The 22139-nt window shown below is 46.0% G+C and overlaps 11 protein-coding genes across 16 annotated transcripts; 8 read left to right on the top strand and 3 right to left on the bottom strand.

Moving 5' to 3' along the window:
- The first annotated feature begins 73 nt into the window (after nt 1–73).
- On the top strand, nt 74–783 carry LOC6608963 (UPF0587 protein CG4646). The gene is made up of 2 exons (XM_002033641.2): nt 74–326; nt 386–783. Exons 1-2 carry the CDS (start codon nt 74–76, stop codon nt 622–624), a joined length of 492 nt encoding a protein of 163 aa, XP_002033677.1. The 3' UTR covers nt 625–783.
- A 238-nt stretch (nt 784–1021) lies between these two features.
- On the top strand, nt 1022–4647 carry LOC6608962 (organic cation transporter protein). 4 transcript variants are annotated; one of them, XM_032715712.1, is made up of 9 exons: nt 1025–1199; nt 2103–2702; nt 2813–3530; nt 3594–3687; nt 3871–3927; nt 4016–4116; nt 4172–4252; nt 4330–4440; nt 4497–4647. In XM_032715712.1, the coding sequence occupies exons 2-9, from the start codon at nt 2146–2148 to the stop codon at nt 4524–4526; spliced, it is 1749 nt and encodes a 582-aa protein (XP_032571603.1). In that variant the 5' UTR covers nt 1025–1199; nt 2103–2145; the 3' UTR covers nt 4527–4647. The 4 variants fall into 4 exon arrangements, with proteins under 4 accessions (XP_032571605.1, XP_032571604.1, XP_032571603.1 ...); XM_002033640.2 differs by lacking the exon at nt 3871–3927 and having other exon boundaries at nt 1027–1199; XM_032715713.1 differs by lacking the exons at nt 4016–4116; nt 4172–4252; nt 4330–4440; nt 4497–4647 and having other exon boundaries at nt 1024–1199; nt 3825–3908.
- On the bottom strand, nt 4544–5616 carry LOC6608961 (transmembrane protein 186). Its single transcript, XM_002033639.2, has 2 exons — nt 5422–5616; nt 4544–5354 (listed from the first exon to the last, which is right to left on the bottom strand). Coding segments are annotated over exons 1-2 (615 nt in total). The 5' UTR covers nt 5423–5616; the 3' UTR covers nt 4544–4740.
- Nucleotides 5617–5779: 163 nt separating this feature from the next.
- On the top strand, nt 5780–7863 carry LOC6608960 (aquaporin-11). Its single transcript, XM_002033638.2, has 4 exons — nt 5780–5910; nt 6489–6669; nt 6970–7383; nt 7474–7863. The coding sequence occupies exons 2-4, from the start codon at nt 6492–6494 to the stop codon at nt 7680–7682; spliced, it is 801 nt and encodes a 266-aa protein (XP_002033674.1). The 5' UTR covers nt 5780–5910; nt 6489–6491; the 3' UTR covers nt 7683–7863.
- Nucleotides 7864–8176: 313 nt separating this feature from the next.
- Nucleotides 8177–9038, top strand: LOC6608959. The gene is made up of 4 exons (XM_002033637.2): nt 8177–8384; nt 8455–8672; nt 8738–8873; nt 8950–9038. Exons 1-4 carry the CDS (start codon nt 8276–8278, stop codon nt 9009–9011), a joined length of 525 nt encoding a protein of 174 aa, XP_002033673.1. The 5' UTR covers nt 8177–8275; the 3' UTR covers nt 9012–9038.
- Nucleotides 9039–9141: 103 nt separating this feature from the next.
- On the top strand, nt 9142–9864 carry LOC6608958. The gene is given in 3 exon segments (XM_032715717.1): nt 9142–9442; nt 9496–9634; nt 9774–9864. Coding segments are annotated over 3 exon segments (495 nt in total). The 5' UTR covers nt 9142–9157; the 3' UTR covers nt 9845–9864.
- A 34-nt stretch (nt 9865–9898) lies between these two features.
- On the top strand, nt 9899–10654 carry LOC6608957. Its single transcript, XM_032715718.1, has 4 exons — nt 9899–10030; nt 10084–10235; nt 10296–10431; nt 10515–10654. Exons 1-4 carry the CDS (start codon nt 9922–9924, stop codon nt 10586–10588), a joined length of 471 nt encoding a protein of 156 aa, XP_032571609.1. The 5' UTR covers nt 9899–9921; the 3' UTR covers nt 10589–10654.
- LOC6608956 (nucleolin 2) lies at nt 10655–13685 on the bottom strand. 2 transcript variants are annotated; one of them, XM_032715710.1, is made up of 5 exons: nt 13462–13685; nt 13100–13387; nt 12851–13041; nt 12256–12795; nt 10655–12196 (listed from the first exon to the last, which is right to left on the bottom strand). In XM_032715710.1, exons 1-5 carry the CDS (start codon nt 13471–13473, stop codon nt 10678–10680), a joined length of 2550 nt encoding a protein of 849 aa, XP_032571601.1. In that variant the 5' UTR covers nt 13474–13685; the 3' UTR covers nt 10655–10677. The 2 variants fall into 2 exon arrangements, with proteins under 2 accessions (XP_032571601.1, XP_032571602.1); XM_032715711.1 differs by having other exon boundaries at nt 13100–13382.
- A 198-nt stretch (nt 13686–13883) lies between these two features.
- LOC6608955 lies at nt 13884–15160 on the top strand. Its single transcript, XM_002033633.2, has 6 exons — nt 13884–14076; nt 14133–14277; nt 14334–14459; nt 14520–14669; nt 14728–14968; nt 15072–15160. Exons 1-6 carry the CDS (start codon nt 13949–13951, stop codon nt 15080–15082), a joined length of 801 nt encoding a protein of 266 aa, XP_002033669.2. The 5' UTR covers nt 13884–13948; the 3' UTR covers nt 15083–15160.
- LOC6608954 (origin recognition complex subunit 3) lies at nt 15103–17751 on the top strand. Its single transcript, XM_002033632.2, has 4 exons — nt 15103–15294; nt 15357–16160; nt 16227–17464; nt 17530–17751. Exons 1-4 carry the CDS (start codon nt 15268–15270, stop codon nt 17624–17626), a joined length of 2166 nt encoding a protein of 721 aa, XP_002033668.1. The 5' UTR covers nt 15103–15267; the 3' UTR covers nt 17627–17751.
- On the bottom strand, nt 17658–21636 carry LOC6608953 (valine--tRNA ligase). 2 transcript variants are annotated; one of them, XM_032714991.1, is made up of 7 exons: nt 21556–21636; nt 21291–21501; nt 20972–21139; nt 19651–20913; nt 19569–19586; nt 18450–19479; nt 17658–18385 (listed from the first exon to the last, which is right to left on the bottom strand). In XM_032714991.1, exons 2-7 carry the CDS (start codon nt 21474–21476, stop codon nt 17883–17885), a joined length of 3168 nt encoding a protein of 1055 aa, XP_032570882.1. In that variant the 5' UTR covers nt 21477–21501; nt 21556–21636; the 3' UTR covers nt 17658–17882. The 2 variants fall into 2 exon arrangements, with proteins under 2 accessions (XP_032570882.1, XP_002033667.1); XM_002033631.2 differs by lacking the exon at nt 19569–19586.
- Nucleotides 21637–22139: the final 503 nt, after the last annotated feature.

Genomic DNA, 22139 nt, shown 5'->3' with positions numbered 1-22139 from the left:
TGCCCGTCCGGCAACCCTGCGAAACAGCTGATGGCCGCTAATTACTGAAATATAAATATTAACTTGTGTAAAAATGGTTCGTGTGGGCCTGCAGATTTCCGCCACGCTGGAGAATGTGGACAAGCTGGAGACATGTCATCCGGAGTACTCTTTCTTCTTAAAGCTGAAGTGCACCAACTGCGGCGAGAAGTCCGAAAAATGGCACGATATCACGGAATCCGAACGTGTGCAACAGGATTCCCGCAATGCGGCCGGCTTTAATTTCTTCATGAAGTGCAAGATGTGCAGCCGAGAGAACAGCGTCGACATCGTCGAAAAATCGAATGGTAAGCTGGCTTTGAGTAACGTATCCCCAACAAACTACTAAGTGCTTCCATCCGCACAGCTCCCTACACGGCGGACGACTCTGGCGCATTTAAGACCATCGTGGTCTTCGAGTGCCGCGGCGCAGAGCCCGTCGAATTCTCGCCCCGCATCGGTTGGCGCGTCTCATCCGCTGAAAATGGCCAGCAGTTCGAGGAGGTGGACCTCTCCGAGGACGACTGGGTGGAGTACGACCAGAAGAACAACAACTCCGTGGGCATTTACGAGTTCGCATCGAAGTTCATCAAGCTGAAGAAGTGAATCCTTTGCTGCATTTCACAGAGGATTTCCTTGAAATTGGGCCTACGCCTCAAACTGATAAATGTAAACTCCACGGCACACGAAAACAAATTAGCAATTTAGCAAATATAAAGGCATTTTGAATTGTTTTGTTACCTATAAATCACCATTCTTAAGTAATTCTTCAGAAATATGTTTTAATCGTTTTCCTATTCAGCCCACCGGCTCTTAAAGAATACAGAAGTGTTCTAGATATATTTAAAACTTTATTTGTGATCATCGTACGGTTCTCTTAGCCGCTCTCCCAAACTCTCTCGATATCGATTTTCATTTGCCGGCTACTTTGAATTCAGATTGAGCACGAAGATATTAGCCCTCTCTCAATTGTGTTTGCCTCTCTGTGTGCGTTTGCACTTGATTTCTGAATACAATGCAGTATTTCGCCAGACTGCGAGCGATACGGACCGGCAACGGAATCCAAAGCGAATTGCCGGACCCGGATATCGTTACAAAAGGCGCGTAATATTTGGTGAATGGTGGTGACCCTTTGAAGCCACCTGCGTACACCTGCCAAGTGGTCAGCCAGTGCGTCTCCGGTAATTATTCGGTCTGCCGAGCGAGTGCCGTCATTCAAAGGCCCTAGGTGCATCATTAAAACTCGCAGTGATTAGATAATGGGGGGCAGTCTTATCTGGACATTTGGGCGACGTAGTTCAACAGCCTGCAGAGGTTCCCACCAGTCCCATGCAATAATAGAACCCAATCCCAGCCCTGACCTTTGCAAAAGTACGTGATATGGAATACTCATATCAAGCGGTCTACCCCTGGACACTTCCCACACGGTTCATCCATAATGCATGATTCTAAGCTGGCACGCATCAATCATGCATCTTCTCCGTTTGTCAACTACGGCTCTTGGAAGACATATTCCCATTACAACACTCTACGCTTTCCAAGATGCAGCATTCTATCTCAATTGACAATGATTGGATTGCGTGCATGCATATAAATTGCAGTAACTACTTGGCCACTTTTTACATTGACTGGTGGTGCTCCGTTTAAATTAACAAGACCAAACAGTCAATCCATCTATCATAATGTTTAACATAAAAAAGAGATGACAACTTAATAATTAATAACTTCCGTATGGATTCTGTATCTGATTTGGGTAAAAGTATAAAGAAAACTTAATAACATCTTTAAATTTCAGAAATTTAAAAAATGTTTTACAGCTTTTATGGTTTTTAAATTAGTTTTTAGAACGATTACTTTAAATATAATTTCAAACATTTGTAATGGATTTTTGATTGACACAAACTGTTGACTGTTTTTAAAAGACGTTTCTTAAATTTTTTAAGTTTGCATAGATACCGACCTCCGGACTTTTTAAAAAGTTTGTTGTACAGGCATTTCTATTTCTGATCTGATACACACCTTCTATATACGTATACACCCTCGAAAACATGTGATAAACAAATAATTACCTATGGTTATCGCAGGTGAAGTGCACTAAAACTAGAAATCCGTGGGATTCACTTTAGAATGTCAGCTCCTGCGGCAGGTGCGGCGTCTGCCGTCCTAGACTTTGACGACATTCTGGTCGAGATCGGAGAATTCGGACGCTTTCAGCGACGGAACTATCTGCTCATATGCCTGCCCGTTCTTTTTGCGGCCGCCAACAGCCTGTCGTATGTTTTCACGGCAGGATCGCCGACCTATCGATGCTACGTGCCCGAGTGCGATAAGCTGGATGATGCGGAATATGGAGCCGATTGGGTGTCGATTGCCGTGCCTGGCAGCTGGAGCAAGCGTGGCCACTTTACGCCGTCCACCTGCGAAAGGTTCGTGGCGAACGATGGCCACTTTGAGTCCTCATCGGATCCTTGGAGTGCGTGGCCCTTGGATCAGTGCTTTGCTGAGAATTTTACGACGGAAACGGAGCGGTGCCATCAGTTTGTGTACGGCAGTTCGGAACGGACCATTGTGCAGCAGTGGGGACTGCAATGCCCGGAGAATCTCTGGAAGCTGGCCTTCGTGGGCACTGTGCACTTTGCTGGTCTGGTTGTGGGAACAGCTCTATCCGGCTACCTGGCCGATCGGTAAGCAACGAGTTCTGGAACTTAATATTCTATTGTGGGCTATATATGACCAATTCTCGATAGTTCAATCAAAGGTATAATATTAGTTAGCTGATGTACACCCATTCTAGATATGGACGCAAGCACATTTTCCTGTTCTGCATCGTGTTCATGGCGCTGACGGGAGTGGCGCAGGCGCTGTCCTGGGACTACATAAGTTTCCTGTTCTTTGCCTTGCTGAATGCAGTGGGCACTTCCGGTGTCTACCCGCTGGCCTTCATCATTGGGGTGGAAATGGTAGGGCCGCGGAAACGCGAAATGTCCTCCATTGTGCTCAACTACTTCTATGCCGTGGGCGAGGCGCTCCTGGGCCTGTCCGTTTTCCTGCCCGACTGGCGGCAATTGCAGCTGGCGCTCTCTGTGCCGCCGCTCATCTGCGTGGCCTACTTTTGGCTGGTACCGGAGTCCGTCCGGTGGCTCCTTGCTCGTAACCGGCGGGAGCAAGCGGGAGTCATCATCCGGCGGGCGGCGAAGGTTAATAGGCGAGACATCTCCGTCGAGCTTATGGCCAGCTTCAAGCAACAGGAGCTTGATGGTGAAACGAGCCAAGAGGATGATGTCGAGGGTGGCCTGCACGTGCAGAAGGATGACAAGATCTGGCTGGCCATCAAAGAGGTGGCGGGCTCTCACGTTTTGATGGGCAGATACGCCATCTTGCTGCTCATTTGGGCCGTCAATGCCATCGTCTATTATGGACTCTCGCTCAACGCCACCAGTTTAAGTGGCAACAAGTACCTAAACTTCGCCCTGGTTTGCCTCGTAGAGATACCCGGCTACAGCCTCGCCTGGGTAGGTTGACACCGCCTTCGTTCGGAAGCGCGACTAATTCCATCACTAATCCTCCGCCAGTAGCTGTTCCTGCGGAGATTTGGACGACGTGTGGCACTTTCCGGCTCCTTGCTGCTCTGCTCTATCACATGTGTGGCCAGCGGATTCGTTACACTAGGTAAGATATGAATTAGATCCCGATCAGTATTTACCGTGAACGTTGAGATCATTAAATATTACTCATACGACGCATTAGCCAGTTAGAAGCTTGTTTTGGAATTTGGAATTATTATTAATTTTTCATTTTCATCAAAGGGTAGTATTATACTAACGATCTAAATAACCATACATGCACGCTAAGCGCAAGAAGATTGGATTCCCTGCCAGAATGGAGCCGATAGTAGGCACTCGTGGAGTTGTAAGTTCACTAGATTCCAAAGCAAGATAGCCTAAATCATTAACATATCTCCTGTTTGCCTGGCAATAATATACACCTGGTTTTCTAGGTGCCAACTGGCTGGTTGTGACGCTCTTTCTGGTCGGAAAACTCGGCATCACATCCTCCTTTGCAGTCATCTACACGTTCACTGCGGAAATGATGCCCACGGTACATAACTTATTTACTCAGTTTAGCAGATTAGTTTCCATTTTGTTCATCCTAGGTCATTAGGAGCGGCGGCGTTGGTGTGATGTCCACATTTGCCCGCTTCGGTGCGATGCTGGCTCCATTTGTGCCTCTATTGGTGAGTTCAGTCCTGAATTCGAGGCAGAGCATTCGAAAATTCAATGAAATCTTATAATTTGGATTGATTCTTGACAGGCTTCGTACTATGACCCACTACCTCTGCTTCTCTTCGGGACATTATCGCTCGTGGCTGGAATCCTCTCGCTGTTACTGCCGGAAACCTTCAACCGAAAACTACCGGATACGGCAAGTAATCTCTTGAAGTATTGGGATCCCAATGCTAAACATTCCTATCCTCACAGGTGGAAGAGGCGATTGCATTGGGGAAATGATTCATGAATGATTCTTATTTGGATGGACATATTTGTCACTGATCAGCAACATATATATTTTCATAAAGGGACGTTGCTGGACTAAAAAAATACTCCTAATAAAATATTGTATACAAAAGGATGACTAACCTTAAAGTTTCAGCATCGACATGGTTTTCTAATTCAGATATTAACAAACGCGTATCTCTGGTATAACAATTGCCTAAATTTATGTTCAATCTCCAAAGAGACCCTCAAACAACTGGGGATCGCTGACATGACCGAAGCGGTTAAGGAGTTTGTAGCGCCTTTTGGGATCGCTGCGCAAGCAAATGGGCGAAACGAATCTCAATCGAGATGGACTTCCCTGCTCCCAGCTGGGCAGCAGATCATCGGTTTCCACGAGTGCCTCCTGTCGTCGTCCCCAGAAGTCCACGTAGGCTAGCTTGAGCAGATCCTGTTGCTCGTTCACGTAGATAAAGCCCACGAGATTCGAGGCCGCGTAGCTGGCGAGTGTGAGGGTGACCAGGCCAGTGACTCCGATGGCGGCGTAGATGGCCAGTGCGTCCGTGCTTAGCTGTCCGGCGCTGCTCAGGGCGAAGACAAGGGGCGTTCCGGCGGTCGTGAGGACAGCCTGGTAGACTTTCAATCTACTTAATGAGGCCACGAGCCGTATGCCCGGCATACTATAGACGGTGCGCCATTCAGTGAATGGGGATTTTTCGGGGTCCGTACTTTTTCCGGCAACTTCTGTTGCGAAACGGCGTCTCTGTGCCGGCTGAATGGCTAGGGACATGCAGCTTCTCCATGGCAATCTTGCAGGACTGACCCGGCACAGCAACTCCAGCACTAAAATCAATCAATTGTGGTTTCATTTTATAAACATTATGTATATTTGGACGCGTATTCAACTCACTTTCATTGATTTGTGGGTGTGTTTACTCGGGGTAATTTGATCAAAATGTAAGGTTTTGGTCAAATTACTTTTTCCAACTCAACATGTATATTTACGTTAGCACTTTATGTTATAGTTAGTAAATAATATCATTATTTACTAATATGCCTTGCATAATAAACAAATGCACGTTTAAACGGTACCTAAAGCGAATCAGGTGCTTATCGATAAGCCAGGTGTCAATCGATATATGGGCCACGTGCCAGTGCTGCCCATATCGCACAGCAAAGTGCGTTTAATTTTGAAAATTGGCGCTTCTATGGCGTAGAAGCGAAATATTACGTCAGGACCCAGTGGATAAATATAGCAGAGCCAGATGATTTCCCGGCGCGCAGAGAGTGATCAATAGATAAATCACTTGTACTAGTCCTCAGTCGTCGCGCAGTTCTCAGTCTTTAAACGCGGTCCTTCGCCAATTCGTTAATCCAACTCGTCTTTTACAATTGCGAAGTATGTGCATACCCGTATCCAAAAATCATAGAACACGGCTGCCAGTTTTGAGTTTCCAAATTTCGTACACAATCGTTGCAGCAGCAAGATACAAGATTTCCAACAACTTGTGTTTATTTAGCTATCTTTTCGCGGTCAAGACTCAGGCAAAACATTTATTTTTAGAGCTCTTGCTTGTGCACTGCATTCGGAAATAGTTTTTTTGAACACAAAATGCACTGGTGTGCAATATTTTACAACATGCTTATTATTCAAGGTTCACAAGATAAGGAGGCCTTGATTAAAGGGTCACAAGCATTATGCACCAAAATGTCTTGTCCGCGATGAAAAATGCAATTACCAGAATTGAATTTTTATGAATATTTTAAAACAAATATAATATCTAATGGTAATTTTCCAAAATACAAATATTCTGTGCCCAATTTAATGTTGAATTTGCTTTGAAAACAAAGCAAATAAAAATAATTAAAGAAAATCTTCCATGTAAGAATTCTTAGTTAACTAATCGGATGTAGGACCTAAAATGGTATAAAGCAGCATAAGCTAAAGTATTTAAAAAATGCCATTCCAAAAAGCAGGACATGTCGACAACAGCGCTTGGGATCAGCGCCCTCTTCATGGTGGGTTGCTGTGCTCTGGCCCAAATCGCACGGGTGATCTGCCGGCGACTGGTGACCCGTGAGGGTTTGGTACCCATCCTGATCAACGAGGCCATCGCCGCCGCCGAGCTGTGCGCCTGCTGCTTCGAGCTCATTATTGGTGAGTAGAAGTTTTTGACATAATTTCATTGCAGTTAATTAGTCTCTGTAAAAATTACTCATACGATACATTGGCCAGCTTAAATACTTTATGAGAAATCCTTTCTCCAACTCTTGTGTAAATGTTGTGGTTTCAGAAGAGTCAAATATTTGGAGAAATATAATTTGGATTTTCATCTTGTAAATAGTAAAACTGAATTCAAAGGCAACATTGCGTATGAGCAATCATCTATAAAGTATGCCAGTATTATTTAAAACTGCTGGCCTTAAAGAATTCCTTTCATTTGAATCCACTTCCCAGTGGCCGACAACTTCGGCGTGTCCATGTACGCAGTCTGCCTGTTCCTGCTGACCATTTGGTGGGGCCGCGTGTGGGGCGACGCCTCCGCCTGTCCCTACACCCACATGGAGGACGTGGTGGAGGGTCGCACCAGCTTCAAGGAGATGGCTCTGCGCAGCTGGGCCGAACTGATGGGCGGCTGCTGTGTGTACCGCGTGGTGCAGGTCTTTTGGTGGCTGGAGTTGGCCGAGACCCATCGTGGACGGGCGTTCGAGGCGTGCAACGCCGATCTGCAGGTCAGCCCATATCTGGGGGCGGTCATCGAGGGCGTAGCCACGCTGCTGTGCCGCCTGGCCTCGAAGACGATCAGCGAGAAGGAGCCACGGTTCGGGAGCTACATCGATTCCTTCATCGGCACCAGCCTGGTCGTGGCAGGTGAGTGGCGTAGCGCTTGTTCGATCCGATCCGCCTGCCCACTGCTGGTCTTCTAAGTAGTTTACGCCTTTAACTATGTCCTGCTTGCAGCCTTCAACTTCTCCGGCGGCTACTTCAATCCCGTCCTGGCCACCGCCCTCAAGTGGGGCTGTCGCGGACACACCCACCTGGAGCACATCATTGTCTACTGGATCGGCGCCTGTGCCGGCGCTGTGCTCTCCATTCCGGTCTTCAAGGTGCCCGCGGTGAGACGCCTTCTGCTTGGCGAGGGGGCGGCGTCGAAGTCCAAGCAGGAATAAGCCCGAAGTTAGCCTTTGTATATCAAGTATCCGCCAATATCTAGGTGGAAATGGCATGTCTGTCCAGCGGTAAGGTTTCAGTCTCTTAGTACTTAAAGGAATCGATATAGAAGCTATTGTTTGGGCTACTGACCACACAGTTTAAGATACCCTCCACCCACTTCCCTCTCACCAAAGGTGATCATCTTCTATATCAAATTGGCAGACTGGAGCGAATCGGGCTCAAATGCTAATGAAGATAATGTATATGTATATATAGAAAGTTATATATATTTTATATATTATTCTATAACTGCACTTTGTTCAAAACAGATTTTTTTCAACTTTATTGTTTCAGCTTCTTTTTAGTAAGTAGCAAAAATTTGTTAATGTTTTGGGAAAATCAATAAAATATATACAAAAAGACATTCAAACTTCTTAGTTTTCCACATGAATGAGTTAATTTCTATCCAAATTATTGATAAAGCCAACAAATTTTCGGTATTAGAATGAAATATATTATATAATAACAAATTCGTATCACGATAAATTGCCACATCCGAGTGCTCTCTTCTCAATACTCTAAAAACTAGTACACTTTAAAATTTCCGGAAATGGGTATTGTCGATAAATTTCTCTACTGCTTTGAGCTGAAGTACGGCGTACTTATAATTGGATTGGTGGACATAATCCTGAGTATACTCTGCGGATGCTACTTGCCATGTAAGCCATGTGTCCTTCCGGCACGGTGGATGAATGTGGGCGGGATAACCACGTTTGTGTTCTCCCACAGGGATAAGACGGAAAGTGGATGCAGATATTTGGATCCTTACAGAGCAGCCGATTACTGTACGTGGGCCATCTCTTGTCAAAAGTTCGGAGTTGTACCGGTTTTACGTCGGTGAAGACTTCTACTTCAACAGATTCGGGTACTCGATGTATATATTTGGCCTGATTGTCCTCATTCTTCACATTGGCGCCTGTATACTGATCATAATCTCCGCTCTTTCGGTACGTGCTCCATACTCCGTCTTGTCCAAGTTCCCAGTTCCCAACATCCCAGTTTACTCGTCTAGGAGGAGAAAATCATGGCTGCCCCCTATGTGGCCACTGCTCCGATGCGCTTCGTTGTGCTGCTCCTCATCCTGATTTGGATAGTGGCCAAGTCGTTCGACTGCACCACCAGTTTTTGGCTCATAGGTCTAAGTTTGTGTGAGTACTCTCCAATTGGTGGTTCAATCAAATTGGGCGCTCAATCATGACATCAATCCTTTCTTCATCTCCTCAGTTCCGGCCACCTACTTTTGGCTAACAGTCGTGTCTTGGTTTAACCCCTCCACCTCGGAATAAACTTAGCAATCGTTTGTAGTGTCGGAATGAAAATCGTAGGGCATCAGGTGTCCTTACAAAAATCATTCGAAACCGTAGCTTCTCAAACACAAGACTCAACTGAATCGCACCACATACATATTATATTAAATTAAAAATCTGATAAAATGGGCATTCCAACCATAAAGAAATGTTGCTGCCTGGAGCTGAAGTGGGGTGCTCTTATCGCCGTCGTGGTTGATTGGCTCTTTGCAGGCGCTATTCTCGGCCAGACTATGTGTGAGTTTGATTGAAGTGTCCACAGGATTAGAGAATGAAAACGCACCAAATGCACGAATCTTGCAGATTTCAAGGATCACGATGGGGGTATGAATATCGTCTGGTTCGTTGTCGCCCTGGTCCACATTGCCCACATAGTTTGCATCATTTTGGTTCTTGTTTCCCTTTGTGTGGTAAGTAATCATTGTAGTTGCTAAGTTCCTTGTTAAACCCCCTTTTTTTTTAGCCTAATAAAAAGCTCGTCGCTCCTTATCTGATAACCGCAATAATTCGCGTAATTATTGATATCATACTTTTCATTTTCGCATGCATAAAACTGGGCGACCGTGATATCTTGGGACTGGTTTTAATCATTATTGGCATAAGTAAGTTGTTTCATATATATCTCAAAAAAATAATACAAGATGGCCTTGACTTTGCTTTCGATTTTATGCATATAATACCTAATTAAATCAAATGTTTCTTAGTATTTCAAATTAACTCCCTTCTTATCGCGAACAACAGTTCTTGCAGTCATCTTGTGGATCGTTGTCTTCTCGTGGTACAAGAAGCTTGGAGGCTCAGCGGACATATAGATCACTCAGACGACAGCATTACCCATATGAAAATGATCCCAAGACTTTAAAAGAACCATACATAGAATTAAATTAGAATGAAGTGTACCATTAGGAAGTGCTGTTGCTGGGAGTTAAGATGGGGAGCCTTGATTATCGTCCTTGTAGATATGATTGTGACGGCGGCAGTTGTTTTGGAAACTAAGTGTAGTTGTTTTTTGATATGATTTCAATCAAGTTGAGTACAAAGTGTCCCACAGATCTAGCCTATAATGAGGACTGGTGGATTGATCATGATATGGGGACGCTTGAGGTCAGCTGTACTTCTACCTACTATGTTTGGATCATCACACTTGTCATCCACTTCGCCCACCTAATGTCCTGTGTTTTAGTCATTGGCTCTGTTTGGGTGGTAAGTATTTATTTATAATTAAGGAGAGCAATCTATTAAGGAGACTCTCTTCTTCCCCAGCAATCCAAAAATTTAGTCATTGGCTATCTAATAACTGGCGCGATTCGCATTGTTTATGATCTTATATTTTTCATTTATGTTTGCGTCGCAATTGGCTCTGTGATTTTGACCTTGTTCCTTATCATCGGCGGATTTGGTAAATAAAAATATGGCAGATTTGTAACACCACTTTTGCTTATTTTAAGTACCTTATTTATAATAATAATTCAAAACCCACAGGTGTAGCCATTTACTGTTGGATCCTTGCCTACTCGTGGTTCAAGATGATCGAAAGTCCTAATCGCGTGAATTAACACCTAATCAACTAATCGCACCCAAGCATGACGTATAATCAATATAAATAAATTCGAAATGGACACTTCAAATCGATTACAATTTTATTTTAAATTGGTTTGTCCTCAGCAGTTGTTGGTATTTCCATAGGTGTTGGCTTTCGTCGGCGACCCCGCCGTTTCACTCTTAAAATGACCTCGTCCTTTATCTGTTCGTACTGGTAGTCTGTGTGGCCCATGGAGCAGCGTTTGGTCACAGTTGAGCTCCCTTTCTGCAGGCTATCACCCAAAGTTTTGTCGATGGTAACATCCTCGGCTGGCACCTGTGGCGGACTGTCCATGTTGACTTTTCTCTTCTTTAGCGGGGTCTTCTCCGTGTCCGTCTTCTTTGGCGTCTCCATCGGCGACACAGCCCTTAGTGGACTTCCTTGTTTTGGAGTCTGGGTGAGTATCGTGATGAGGCTTTTAGGAGTCTGCTGCGCTCTATTCGACGTTGAGGTCACCGTAGTTTCGTCCGGTGACTGCTGGTGCAATTGCTCTAGTGCCATGTCAATGGCATCTTCTGCGATCCGCAGTTTCGGATATGTGGATTCTGCGTTGCTCGCCGCATCCTGCTCCTTCGTCAGCATGTCCATGGCAGTTTCCAGGATAACCTCGTCATGTTCATCGCTGTGATCCAGTTTTGTTGAATCGGGCTTGGCGTATAATACAGTAGCAGACTTGATTGGAGATTCGTCCGAGGAGATAGAAATAGTTGGATCTTTCATCTCTGCGCAAATCGTTTGGTCCTGTGTAGCTAGGTTCTGCTGATTTAAGGCGGAATCTGTTACAGCTGTTGGCGCCTCACCATGGTTGTCGACCTTTACAGCAAAATTGTCGATATCCGCCATATTGGGCAACCGAATATCCTCGATAATCCTTACTCCCACGTCGGACTCGACCACTTCATCCGTGGGTCCTCGGATCTCTGCTTTATCATTCTCCTCATGCTGAGAACACACTTCAGCTTGAGGCGTCGTATTTTTTGATAATACTATGTCGTCGTTGCTCTCTTCTTTGCTAGGAGTTTCAACACCAGTTTTAACTGCAAAATGCTCTTTTTTGTCTAACTTTGCCTGTGGCTCTTCAGATTCTTTTTCATCCTTAATTTTGTCCAGGTGTTGCTCAACAGCTGGGGAATCTTTTGCAAAAATGATTTTACATTTTTTAAGTATTACAACTTTTGGAATAGGCTCCTTCTTTAAAAGTTGGTGGGCAGAGTTGTCTTCTGTAGGATTCGATAACTTTTTTATAGGATCCAACTTGATCTCATTTTTAGAAAAATCCTCTGATTCTGGGTTAAGTAAGCTTAGCCCGGGAATAATCTCATGTTTTGGAATACAAGCTTCAGAAATTAAACCATCTGTCGGTTGAGTTATATCTTTCGTCTCTACTTTTGATTCCTTTAAGGAATTGGCATTGGTTTCTAAAGCAGCATCCTTTCGGTTGGATTTGACTTTTTCAGCCGGTTGAGATTCAGTTACCAGTTTGGCGGTCACGGGGACTGGGCTCTTGCTGCGTTGGGCATTTGTTTCATCGTCAGTAAGTTTGGTGATGGCATTAGCTTTTTCTCTTGGCAAATTTATCTTGCTACAAAAATCAGATGGTGCTATCAACAAATGTATCTTATGTCTCTTTGCTTTACTGACCTGGGCGATGCGGAATGGCTTCGCCGTTTGGCGTGCCGGGGACTGCTTTCTTGATTCCTGTGATGATCTCGCCGGGAATTTTGTTTTGGACTCCGGCTGCGGTGTCGATCTGGACGACGAGTCTGTGCAGTAGATTTCCGATCGGTGGTCTTTAAGTGTTCCGGCCTGGGGGACTTGCTTCTTTGGAACGATTTCTTGGCGTCTTCTTTTGTCCTAGATTTCCAAGCATCATCCTTTGAGAATGACTTCTTGACATCATCTTTTAAGGTCGCCGTCTTTTTATCCTCCTTGAATATTGCGCCTCTTTCAACATCTTTTGATACAACTTTCTTTGTGTCTTTTGAGGTCATCATCTTCCTAGCATCATCCTTTGCGCCGTTCTTTGTAGCCGTTTTGAACGGATTTCTATCCGTTTCCGAATATTTTCTGACATCGATTGGTTTCGATTGAAATTCTTTCTGACGCTTACTCTCGGGTTCCCTTGCACCTGGTACTTCAAACGGCCGTGCTCGTTTTCGTCGGAAGCATACATCGTCCTTTCTGTTGAAGAATGTGTTGTTAGTTAAGAAGCTGGGAAGTCAATATGCTAACTTACTCGTTTCGCAGCTCGGCAATCAATGTCTCTTTTCTCTTTACCTCCGCCTTAGCTGTGTCCAGTAGATTCTGCAAATTAACCTCCATGGTTTTTATCTTCTTGCCAAGAGCCTTATTCTCGACCTTTAGCGCTTCAATTTCAGCCAGTGCCTTTTCGTATTTGGCTTCCCATGCCTGCAGCTCCTTGTTATTCTGCAAGATGGTAAATGGTTAATCGAACTCCTCTGGAAGGAGTTGCAGCACAACTTACACGATCCTCGGCCTTCTGGAAGTCGTCCAAATCATCGTAGATGTCCAGTTCAAGGGATCTGTCCATTTTCTCACTCTTTTTTGAACCTGCAGGCTGCACCTCGTACAAATCGTCGTAGATATCCAAATTCATGGATTTATCCATATCGCTGGACTTCAACCCGCCCGCGTCCTGATCTTCCAGATCCATCAAGTCCTCCAGAGCTTCGGGCAGCACCAGTTCACCCCCAGATTTCGTGGCATACGCAGGCGTTTCCACACCAATCGCCTTGGTTTCTTCTTGGCTGCCCTTTGAGCAAGGATATTTTAAATTAATTATTAGAGTGAGTTACTGCTCTTTCATTGAGCTATTTTATTAATTACCTTTTCAGTCATAAATGAATCAAATTCGAAGCCAAAAAGAATTCCAATGTTCTTGATTTTTGTTTCAGAAAAAAAAGTTACACTAAAGCTCAATGGTCACGGTCCTGAGCGTTTCCTCCAAAATGGCGTGCAATTTGTTTCGCCGCCGGGTAGTTGTATTAATGTAATAATTATTATTATTCTAATAAATATTGTTGGAAAATCCCGAGTTGCCGCCAATCGATAACAGAAGATGCAGTTGCTTATCGGAAGCAACAGCTGACCGGCTGAAAGTGTGCAACCATAAAGTGTTTATATCGATAGTGATTATATCGATGGCTATCGAGCCAGTACAAATATTTTAAAAATGTTATTATGCACTTACGTGTTTTCCCAAGAATATAATTTTAAAATCAATCTAGTTCCCAATTCGTAATACTTTACATTCAACTTCGTTTGAAAAAAAAACATCACAATACAAACAGAAATACCCGAGAAACACTACACAATGGCAGACATTCCGGAAAAAAGTTCTTACTATAAGAAGGAAAGAAGAAAGTTCGCTCTGATCACTTACCTACTAACCGCGATATTCCTGATCATGGCGCTGTTGCAGTGGGCCACTTTCCGCTTTATGTACGTATGTATTTTCAAATTACTTCATCCTCATTGCACTTTTTCTTAATTTTCAGAAATTTTCTAAGGGAATTTTTTACTTCATACCATTGGGTGAGCTGCCTTATTTTTGGAATAGGCCTGATACTCCTCGTGCTTTTCATATTTTTCGAGGTACTGCGCTTTAATAAAATGGTAAACTGGCTGTTTGCAGTCCTAATTGTAAGTGTGCAATGTGAAACATAATCTGGGTGCCATTATGAACTTATTCTCTTCAGTTTGAATGCATTGTACTGGGGATTGCACCGCTGGTCGCCCGCCACTACAAGTATCAGTTTCTCTTCAGCTTCCTTATATGGACCGTAGCATTGGCGCTCTTTATTTTATGTGGTTCCTTTCTTCCGGTAAGAAGAGTCCAAATGAAAGCCATTTTATTCAAATTTGTAGCTGATAATTTTTTTAAGCTGGATCTTACTTTGGATGTGGTGGTGCTATTTGTGCTCGCAGTGGTTTCCATTATCGGCGCCATATACTTTGTGATGCTTTACATCGTGGCTAATGTCGCATACTCGTTTATCATCGCCCGTTGCTTTATAGTGATCAGCATCTTGATGGTTAGTACTAAGTCATACATTTTGAATTAGTTTCTGTCATTCAGTTTCCTCCTTACAGTTTGTCATGTATCACGCGCAGATTATAAACGGTGGAAGGTTCGCCGAGATGCGCACGAAGGACTACTTCCTGGCAGCCCTCATACTGTTCCTTGATTTCCTGCTTCTCTACCTTTTCTCGTTCCAAGTGGCCCCAAAATGGTCGGACCGTTGCGATCGCGAACGTTCGAAAAACTTGGTTCTGTTCACAGAAACTACGACGAATTCGTATCCACCAAAATGGTGGCGTACGAGCACGAGGGGTATGATTCCTTATTTTTATTTCGCTTTAATTGATATTTGTCTTAAAGGCTGGATAATTCAATATATTCAATTTATTTATATCTTGCTCCCTTTTTTTCAAAGATACCCCCTAAAGTCGTTAGCCAACACTGCCGCCTGTTTGGCGCCAAACACAAGAGCCAGCTGATTTCATTTCGCGTTCCTACCGGTGAAGAAACTTTAATTGGCACAGAGCTGACCTAAACAAATAAATATATAAACGCAACACGGCGACTTTAAGACTCCACGACATCGGGCCGCATTCATTGTAAAGCCAGCGATGGATCCTACCATTTCAGTGTCCAAGGTGAGTGGCTTCGTCTTCCAAATTGGACATAGATGTTTACTTCTCATTTTTGTTGTTTGCAGGGTTGTTTTGTCTACAAAAATGGCGCTACGAGGGCAGGGAAAAAGGCGGCCAGCAAACGGAAGCGTCCTGCTGCGGAATCCATTAGTCTTCTGGGCAAGGAGGTAGTGCAGCAGCCCTTCTATGAGGAATATCGCAAAGCCTGGAACCAGATAAACGATCACATCGCCGACCTGCAGCACCGCAGCTATGCCCGCACTCTGGAGCAACTGGTGGACTTTGTGGTGGGGCAGGCAGAGCGTGCCACCCCGGACGAGGTGCTGCCCACCGCCGCCTTGCTAACGGGCATTAATCAGCCCGATCATCTCAGCCAGTTCACGGCACTTACCCAGCGACTCCATGCCCAACGTGCTGCAATGGTATGTGTGCTGCAGTCTAGGGATTGCGCCACTCTCAAGGCTGCCGTAGAGTCATTGGTTTTCGGGCTCATAGAAGATGATGCAGAAGTGGAGCAGATGGAAGATGAGGACGAGGACGAGGATGGTGCCGAACGGGATCGCAAGCGGCTACGTCGCTCGCAGTGCACCATGAAGCAGTTGAAGTCCTGGTACACCAACAACTTTGACTCGGAACAGAAGCGCCGCCAGCTGGTCGTCATCCTTCCCGACTTTGAGTGCTTCAACGCAAGCGTGCTGCAGGATCTTATTCTAATTTTGAGCGCTCACTGCGGCTCGCTTCCATTTGTCCTGGTTTTGGGAGTGGCCACGGCTATGACAGCTGTCCATGGGACACTACCCTACCACGTGAGCAACAAGATTCGTCTAAGGGTGTTCCAGACTCAAGCTGCTCCGACGGGCCTTAATGAGGTAATTTTCTCTATTCCTTAACTATGTGCTAGTTTATGTGCTAATCGGTTTCCTAACAACCTTCAGGTGCTGGATAAAGTTCTGCTGTCGCCCAAGTACGCTTTCCACTTGTCGGGAAAGACATTCAAGTTTCTGACGCACATTTTCCTATATTACGACTTCTCAATCCACGGATTTATTCAGGGCTTCAAGTACTGCTTGATGGAACACTTCTTTGGTGGGAATGCCTATGCTCTTTGCACAGACTACAGCAAAGCGTTGGGACGCATAAAGCAGCTGACCCACGATGATATGGAAACCATCAGAAGGCTGCCATCCTTTCGTCCGTACGTCGAGCAGATCAATGATTGCAAACGCATCATAGCCGTGCTCACGGACGATGACTACCTAAAGAAGAAACTACCGCAGTTGCTGCGCGACTGCCTGCTCCACTTCCTGCTCTTTCGCTGCTCTCTGGAGTTCCTCACAGAGCTGGTTGGGGATCTGCCGCGCTGTCCGCTGGGAAAGCTACGCCGAGAACTGTACGTCAACTGTCTTAATCGTGCGGTCATTTCGACGCCGGAGTACAAGGAGTGCCAGCAGATGCTAAGCTTTCTGTCCAAGGACGAATTTGTAGCTAAAGTGAACAGAGCTCTGGAAAGAACCGAACATTTCCTGGTTGAAGAAATTGCTCCGCTGGAATTGGGAGAGGCCTGCACTGCTGTGCTGAGACCAAAGTTAGAAGCTATACGCCTTGCAGTGGACGAAGTGGTCAAGGCCACCATGGCGACAGTTACAAGGACATCGCCCAATGAAACTCGCCAGGCGACTGACCATTTGACTCCGGTGGCCTCGCGTCAGGAACTGAAAGATCAGCTCCTACAACGTAGCAAGGAGGACAAGATGCGGCATCAGCTGAATACGCCTACCACCCAATTCGCACGAGCTCTGCAAAAGACTCTGCAGCTTATCGAAACGGAGATTGTCCAGGATAATCTCCGTGCGCTGCAGGATGCACCACCTATTCACGAACTCTTTGTGTTCAGCGACATTGCTACCGTGCGGCGAAACATAATTGGTGCTCCGCGGGCTGCACTGCACACTGCCCTGAATAATCCACATTTTTACATGCAGTGCAAGTGCTGCGAGCTCCAAGATCAGTCACTGCTGGTTGGCACACTGCCCGATCTCTCAGTGGTTTACAAGCTGCACCTGGAGTGCGGTCGCATGATCAACCTTTTCGACTGGCTGCAGGCCTTTCGATCTGTTGTGAGTGGCAGCGACAACGAGGAAGTGGCCCAGGAGCAAATCGATCCCCAGATCCAGTGAGTACAAAGACTGATTTCTCTCTGTAATATCATTAATTTCTTTCGGTTTCCGTTTCAACCAGAGCCCGATTCACGCGTGCCGTAGCCGAGTTGCAGTTTCTGGGTTACATTAAGATGTCGAAGCGCAAGACGGATCATGCCACCCGCTTAACCTGGTAGCTCGGGCTATGAATAACCAAAATCCCTTAGGTAGTTTTATCTTTTCTATTTATTTATATTGGGGCAAATTTCATGTGTGGGACGTTATGAATAAATAAAACATCAATCGATTTGTCTACTCTGTACGAAATGCATTACTTTGTTTGCGAGTGAAGCGCGTTCTTGTATTTTTTAAGTAAAGCCTAGCAGCTGGCAAGGCAAGCGTGCTAAATATCAATTACCACTGTTCCCGACTAGCGGTTACCGCTTTCCCTGTTCACATCAGTTTCAGAGTCTCGATGGCGGCAGCGATGCGTTCGATCTCTGCCCGCGACTCGGAAAGTTTTGTCTCGTTGGCCTCCTGCACCTCGGCGGGAACTTTAGTTGCGTAGTCGGCGGCCTGGATGGCCTGAGTCAGCTTGCCCACCGTCTGCACCAGCTGGTCGCTCTTCTTCTGCAGCTTGGCAATCTCCTTGTCCGCTTCCACGAGTCCCTTGAGCAGCAGGTGCACCTCGCACTGGCCCGTCACGGTGAGGATCGCACAGCCCTGCGGTGCGGGGCTGTCGAAGACCACATTGGAGCAGTAGGAGATTGTGGCCAGATCGCTGGCGTAGCGTTTGAGTATTTCACTGGGCACCGAATCGGTGCACACAATATACACCTCGGTTTTAACCTTGTTGGGCAGATTATAGTCGGAACGGGCAGATCGAATGATTCGCGCCGCCTTCTGCACAAATTCCACGTCCGACTCTATCTTTGTGCTGCGCCAGGATGTATTGCCTAGTTATGAGGAAGTTAAAGTTATTTGAATTGCATCATCATGAAGAAAACAAATGCGGCTTACTGGGATAGCTAGCCACACAAATGCTAGGAGCGGGATTAGCCCTTGGAAGCCGCTGGTAAAGTTCCTCCGTGATGAAAGGCATGAACGGAGAGAGCAGACGCAGTCCATAATCTAGACATACGTAAAGTGTGCGCCTGGCAGCGGTCTGTTGCTCCTCGCTGCCGCTCTGGAAGATCGGCTTCAGGCACTCCAAATACACGTCGCACAGATCGTAGAGCCAGAATGCGTAGCAGGCGCTGGTCGCTGCAGCAAAGTCGTACGACTCAAAGCCGGTGTTGCAAGCTTCAATGGCCGCTGCCAAGCGTGACAGGATCCAGGCGTCCATCTGGTTGATCGCTGCAGACGCACTTAGCTCCGTATCAAACTTCTCAGAGCCCGTGAAGTACAGCAGGGCGAACTTGGTGGCATTCCACAGCTTGTTGCAGAAGAAACGATATCCCAGAACGCGATTAATGTCCAGGTTGATGTCGCGCGCTTGCGTGATGTAGGCGCACAGCGCGAATCGAAGGGCATCGGAGCCGCACTCGGGAATTCCCTGTGGGTAATCCTGTTTCTGTCCAGCCTTAGCCTTTTCGATCTCCCGAGGATCCAGATTAGAGCCCACAAGTTGAGCATGTAGTCCCTCGAGCGTAATGCCACGAATTACATCCATAGGATCGATAACATTTCCCAGGGACTTGGACATTTTGCGACCGTGCGCATCCCTCACCATGGGGTGAAGGTAGATCTCCTTAAACGGCAGTTTGCCCAGCAGCTTCTGTCCGAAGAATACCATGCGAGCCACCCAGAAGAAGAGAATGTCGTGACCTGTCTCCAAAAGCGATGTGGGATAGAACGTCTGCAGATCCTTAGTTTGGTCTGGCCAGCCAAAAACGGAGAAGGGAAAGATTCCCGAACTGAACCACGTGTCCAGGACATCTTCGTCTTGCTTCAGTACTATCTTGCTGGCGTCCACACCGAATCGTTCGGCTGCCTTGGTCAGAGCCTCCGCTTCGCTGCGTGCTACAATCCAGTACTGCTCGTCGTCGTTCTAGGAATGAAACAAATAGGAAAATGTTAGTTTGTCTAATTCAAAAGTGTTGTATATAATTTATGGGTTTCTGTTTTTTTTTTACGCACCACTGTTCCATGAGCAGACTAAGATTTCCAACGAAATATATTACCCATACAAATTATTATTATACAAAGTAGATTTACTCACCGAACCGGCTTGGAGGGAAGGGTCGGTGAAGCTGACATGGTATGCCGGAATCCGGTGACCCCACCACAGCTGCCTCGACACGCACCAGTCACGAATACCGTCCATCCAGTGGTACCACGTCTTGGTGTGGTGCTCCGGAATGATCTTCAGTTCGCCGGAGCGCACTGCCTCAGTAGCAGAGGCGGCCATGTCTGAGCAACTAACATACCACTGCGGCTTAATCAGCGGCTCCACAACGTCCTTGGAGCGACTGCAGATGGGCACCACCATCGGATTGTTCAGTGTCTCGCGGTATAGATTCAGGGCCTTAAGCTTCTCCAGGATTTTCTTGCGGCACTCGAATCGCTTCATTCCCGTAAACTCTCCGTAGTCGCCGATTATGTAGCCGTCGTCGTTGAAGATTGTAATGAAGGGCAAATTGCAGCGCTTGCCCACCTCGTAATCGTTGGGATCGTGGGCCGGGGTGATCTTCACAGCACCCGTACCGAAAGCCATGTCCACGAACTCGTCACAGACGATTGGCAGGCGGCGCGTGGAGAATGGATGGACTACGAACTTGCCATGCAGTTGCTTGTACCGATCGTCTTGGGGATGCACAGCCACAGCTGTATCGCCCAGCATAGTCTCGATACGAGTGGTGGCTACAATGATCTCCTCGTCACTGCCTTCCACCTTGTAGGCGAACTTTATTAGAACACCAAACTCCACTTTGTCCTCGTATCCGGGAATGGAGAGGAATGTGCGACCGGGAATCTCCACCTTGTCCACCTCTATGTCCGAAATAGCCGATCGCAGTGTGCACGACCAATTGACCAGTCGGGAGCTACGGTAGATGCTACCCTCCTCGTGCAATCGGACGAAAGCCTCGGTAACGGCGCGGCAGAGCTTAGGGTCCATGGTGAAGGCCACTCGGCTCCAGTCGTAGGAGGAGCCCAGGGACTTCAGCTGCTCATAGATGCGACCGCCCTTTTCCCGACGCCAGTCCCAGATGCGTTCAATGAACTTTTCGCGACCGAGGTCGTGCCGCGATAGCTTCTCGTCGCGCCACAATAGCTTCTCTACCACCACCTGGGTGGCGATGCCGGCGTGGTCGCAACCAGGCACCCATAGAGTGGTTCGTCCCTTCATGCGGTGGTAGCGCGTGATGGCGTCCTCGATGGCGTTGGTCAGAGCGTGACCCAAATGCAGGGAGCCCGTCACGTTTGGTGGTGGAATGATCATCACAAACTTGCCATTGGGATTGGGGGCGTCTATGGATGCGCGCTAAAAGATCAAGCAGGATTAGAAGCCAGCATTTATCCAAGACCAAGAATAAACTTACTCCGTACTCTGGCGTGAAGAAGCCCTCCTTCTCCCACCAGCTGTACCACTGTGCCTCCACATACCGTGGACTGTAGGCATCGGGCAAGGCTCCACTCAGATCCTTCTTCTCACCGGGCGCGGTTTGGGCCGTGTACACGGCAGCTTCTTTCACCTCCTTGGTCCGCTTCTGCAAAGGAAGTTAATTCGAGCATTACATATAAGTAGCACTCGCTTTCACCAGTAACAATGGGCACCAATTACTGCCTCGCACTTGGCCACATAACCTCGATTTGAGATCACAAAATAGGAGGCACTTTTCAGATGGATTTCTCACTAACCTCGGGCTTCTCCTTCTTCTCGCCAGCTGCTGGAGCAGCCGAAGCCTTCTTATCCAGCTTTGCCTGCAGCTTGGCCAGCTTCTCCGCCTTCAGACGCTCCTTCTCCAGTTGCTTGGCCGTCTTGGGAGGTTCACCACCGGCTCCGGCAGGTGCGTTGGCATCGTTCTGCTGTTCAGCCTCAGGCATTTTGCAGTTGATCTCAGGAGTAAGTCTAGATAATGCAACTGTAAGTTAAATGACGAAATGGACGAGGTACATTACTCACATGCAGTTAGACTGGAGTCGCAGAAAAACAGATGAAAACGTGTGCAGTTTGGAACTAGGGTTGCCAACAAATACTTTTATTTTGAATTCAATTTGGCACAATACCATTTATTTTTTTTAAATATGTATGCAAATTTGATTTTTATTTCCTACGGGGTGTTTTTTAAAATTCTTATGTACGATTAAAACTTTGTATAAATATTTTTTAAAAATGTATTTATTTTTAAACAGAAAACAATAGAATCATATAACCCTTTAATATAATATATATATATAAATTATTTCAAATATTTAAAATGCAATATTTATTTATTTTACGATACTAAATACGACTATGTTTAGAAATGTTATTTTAATAAATAGGTATTATTAATATTTTAAGTTTTCCAATTTTTTCAGTATGTGAAAGATTTAAATTAGATAAAAAATCTGCAATAGCTTACGAATTCCGCAATCAAAACTTAAATTGTCAAGAAATTCCAAAAAATTGTTTTTATTCCTTAACTGGCTTTTTTTAATATAAGTTCAGTTTGACAGCATTGTCGGAATTCGATAGGCCTGCTCAAGAATAAGATTGCGTTATCG

This window comes from Drosophila sechellia, chromosome 2R (genome assembly GCF_004382195.2).
Source record: "Drosophila sechellia strain sech25 chromosome 2R, ASM438219v1, whole genome shotgun sequence".
Classification (NCBI taxonomy): domain Eukaryota; kingdom Metazoa; phylum Arthropoda; class Insecta; order Diptera; family Drosophilidae; genus Drosophila; species Drosophila sechellia.
Note: the sequence above shows the minus strand (reverse complement) of the source record. Positions and strands in the feature narration are given on the sequence as shown.

Coding starts and splice junctions, on each gene's coding strand:
- LOC6608963 (XM_002033641.2), top strand. CDS start 74: ATGGTTCGTGTGGGCCTGCAGATTTCCGCCACGCTGGAGAATGTGGAC. Junction 327..385: donor CATCGTCGAAAAATCGAATG/GTAAGCTGGCTT, acceptor CCATCCGCACAG/CTCCCTACACGGCGGACGAC.
- LOC6608957 (XM_032715718.1), top strand. CDS start 9,922: ATGAAGTGTACCATTAGGAAGTGCTGTTGCTGGGAGTTAAGATGGGGA. Junction 10,031..10,083: donor AGTTGTTTTGGAAACTAAGT/GTAGTTGTTTTT, acceptor AGTGTCCCACAG/ATCTAGCCTATAATGAGGAC. Junction 10,432..10,514: donor CCTTATCATCGGCGGATTTG/GTAAATAAAAAT, acceptor CAAAACCCACAG/GTGTAGCCATTTACTGTTGG.
- LOC6608962 (XM_032715712.1), top strand. CDS start 2,146: ATGTCAGCTCCTGCGGCAGGTGCGGCGTCTGCCGTCCTAGACTTTGAC. Junction 2,703..2,812: donor TCCGGCTACCTGGCCGATCG/GTAAGCAACGAG, acceptor CACCCATTCTAG/ATATGGACGCAAGCACATTT. Junction 4,441..4,496: donor ACCGAAAACTACCGGATACG/GCAAGTAATCTC, acceptor CTATCCTCACAG/GTGGAAGAGGCGATTGCATT.
- LOC6608959 (XM_002033637.2), top strand. CDS start 8,276: ATGGGTATTGTCGATAAATTTCTCTACTGCTTTGAGCTGAAGTACGGC. Junction 8,385..8,454: donor CTGCGGATGCTACTTGCCAT/GTAAGCCATGTG, acceptor GTTCTCCCACAG/GGATAAGACGGAAAGTGGAT. Junction 8,673..8,737: donor TCATAATCTCCGCTCTTTCG/GTACGTGCTCCA, acceptor TTACTCGTCTAG/GAGGAGAAAATCATGGCTGC.
- LOC6608953 (XM_032714991.1), bottom strand. CDS start 21,476: ATGCCTGAGGCTGAACAGCAGAACGATGCCAACGCACCTGCCGGAGCC. Junction 20,914..20,971: donor TCTTCACGCCAGAGTACGGA/GTAAGTTTATTC, acceptor TTGATCTTTTAG/CGCGCATCCATAGACGCCCC. Junction 18,386..18,449: donor TTGTGTGGCTAGCTATCCCA/GTAAGCCGCATT, acceptor CCTCATAACTAG/GCAATACATCCTGGCGCAGC.
- LOC6608956 (XM_032715710.1), bottom strand. Junction 12,796..12,850: donor ATTGCCGAGCTGCGAAACGA/GTAAGTTAGCAT, acceptor ATTCTTCAACAG/AAAGGACGATGTATGCTTCC. Junction 12,197..12,255: donor AGCCATTCCGCATCGCCCAG/GTCAGTAAAGCA, acceptor TGATTTTTGTAG/CAAGATAAATTTGCCAAGAG.
- LOC6608954 (XM_002033632.2), top strand. CDS start 15,268: ATGGATCCTACCATTTCAGTGTCCAAG. Junction 15,295..15,356: donor CTACCATTTCAGTGTCCAAG/GTGAGTGGCTTC, acceptor TGTTGTTTGCAG/GGTTGTTTTGTCTACAAAAA. Junction 17,465..17,529: donor CAAATCGATCCCCAGATCCA/GTGAGTACAAAG, acceptor CGTTTCAACCAG/AGCCCGATTCACGCGTGCCG.
- LOC6608960 (XM_002033638.2), top strand. CDS start 6,492: ATGTCGACAACAGCGCTTGGGATCAGCGCCCTCTTCATGGTGGGTTGC. Junction 6,670..6,969: donor CTGCTTCGAGCTCATTATTG/GTGAGTAGAAGT, acceptor TCCACTTCCCAG/TGGCCGACAACTTCGGCGTG. Junction 7,384..7,473: donor CACCAGCCTGGTCGTGGCAG/GTGAGTGGCGTA, acceptor TCCTGCTTGCAG/CCTTCAACTTCTCCGGCGGC.
- LOC6608955 (XM_002033633.2), top strand. CDS start 13,949: ATGGCAGACATTCCGGAAAAAAGTTCTTACTATAAGAAGGAAAGAAGA. Junction 14,077..14,132: donor TGGGCCACTTTCCGCTTTAT/GTACGTATGTAT, acceptor CTTAATTTTCAG/AAATTTTCTAAGGGAATTTT. Junction 14,670..14,727: donor TAGTGATCAGCATCTTGATG/GTTAGTACTAAG, acceptor TCCTCCTTACAG/TTTGTCATGTATCACGCGCA.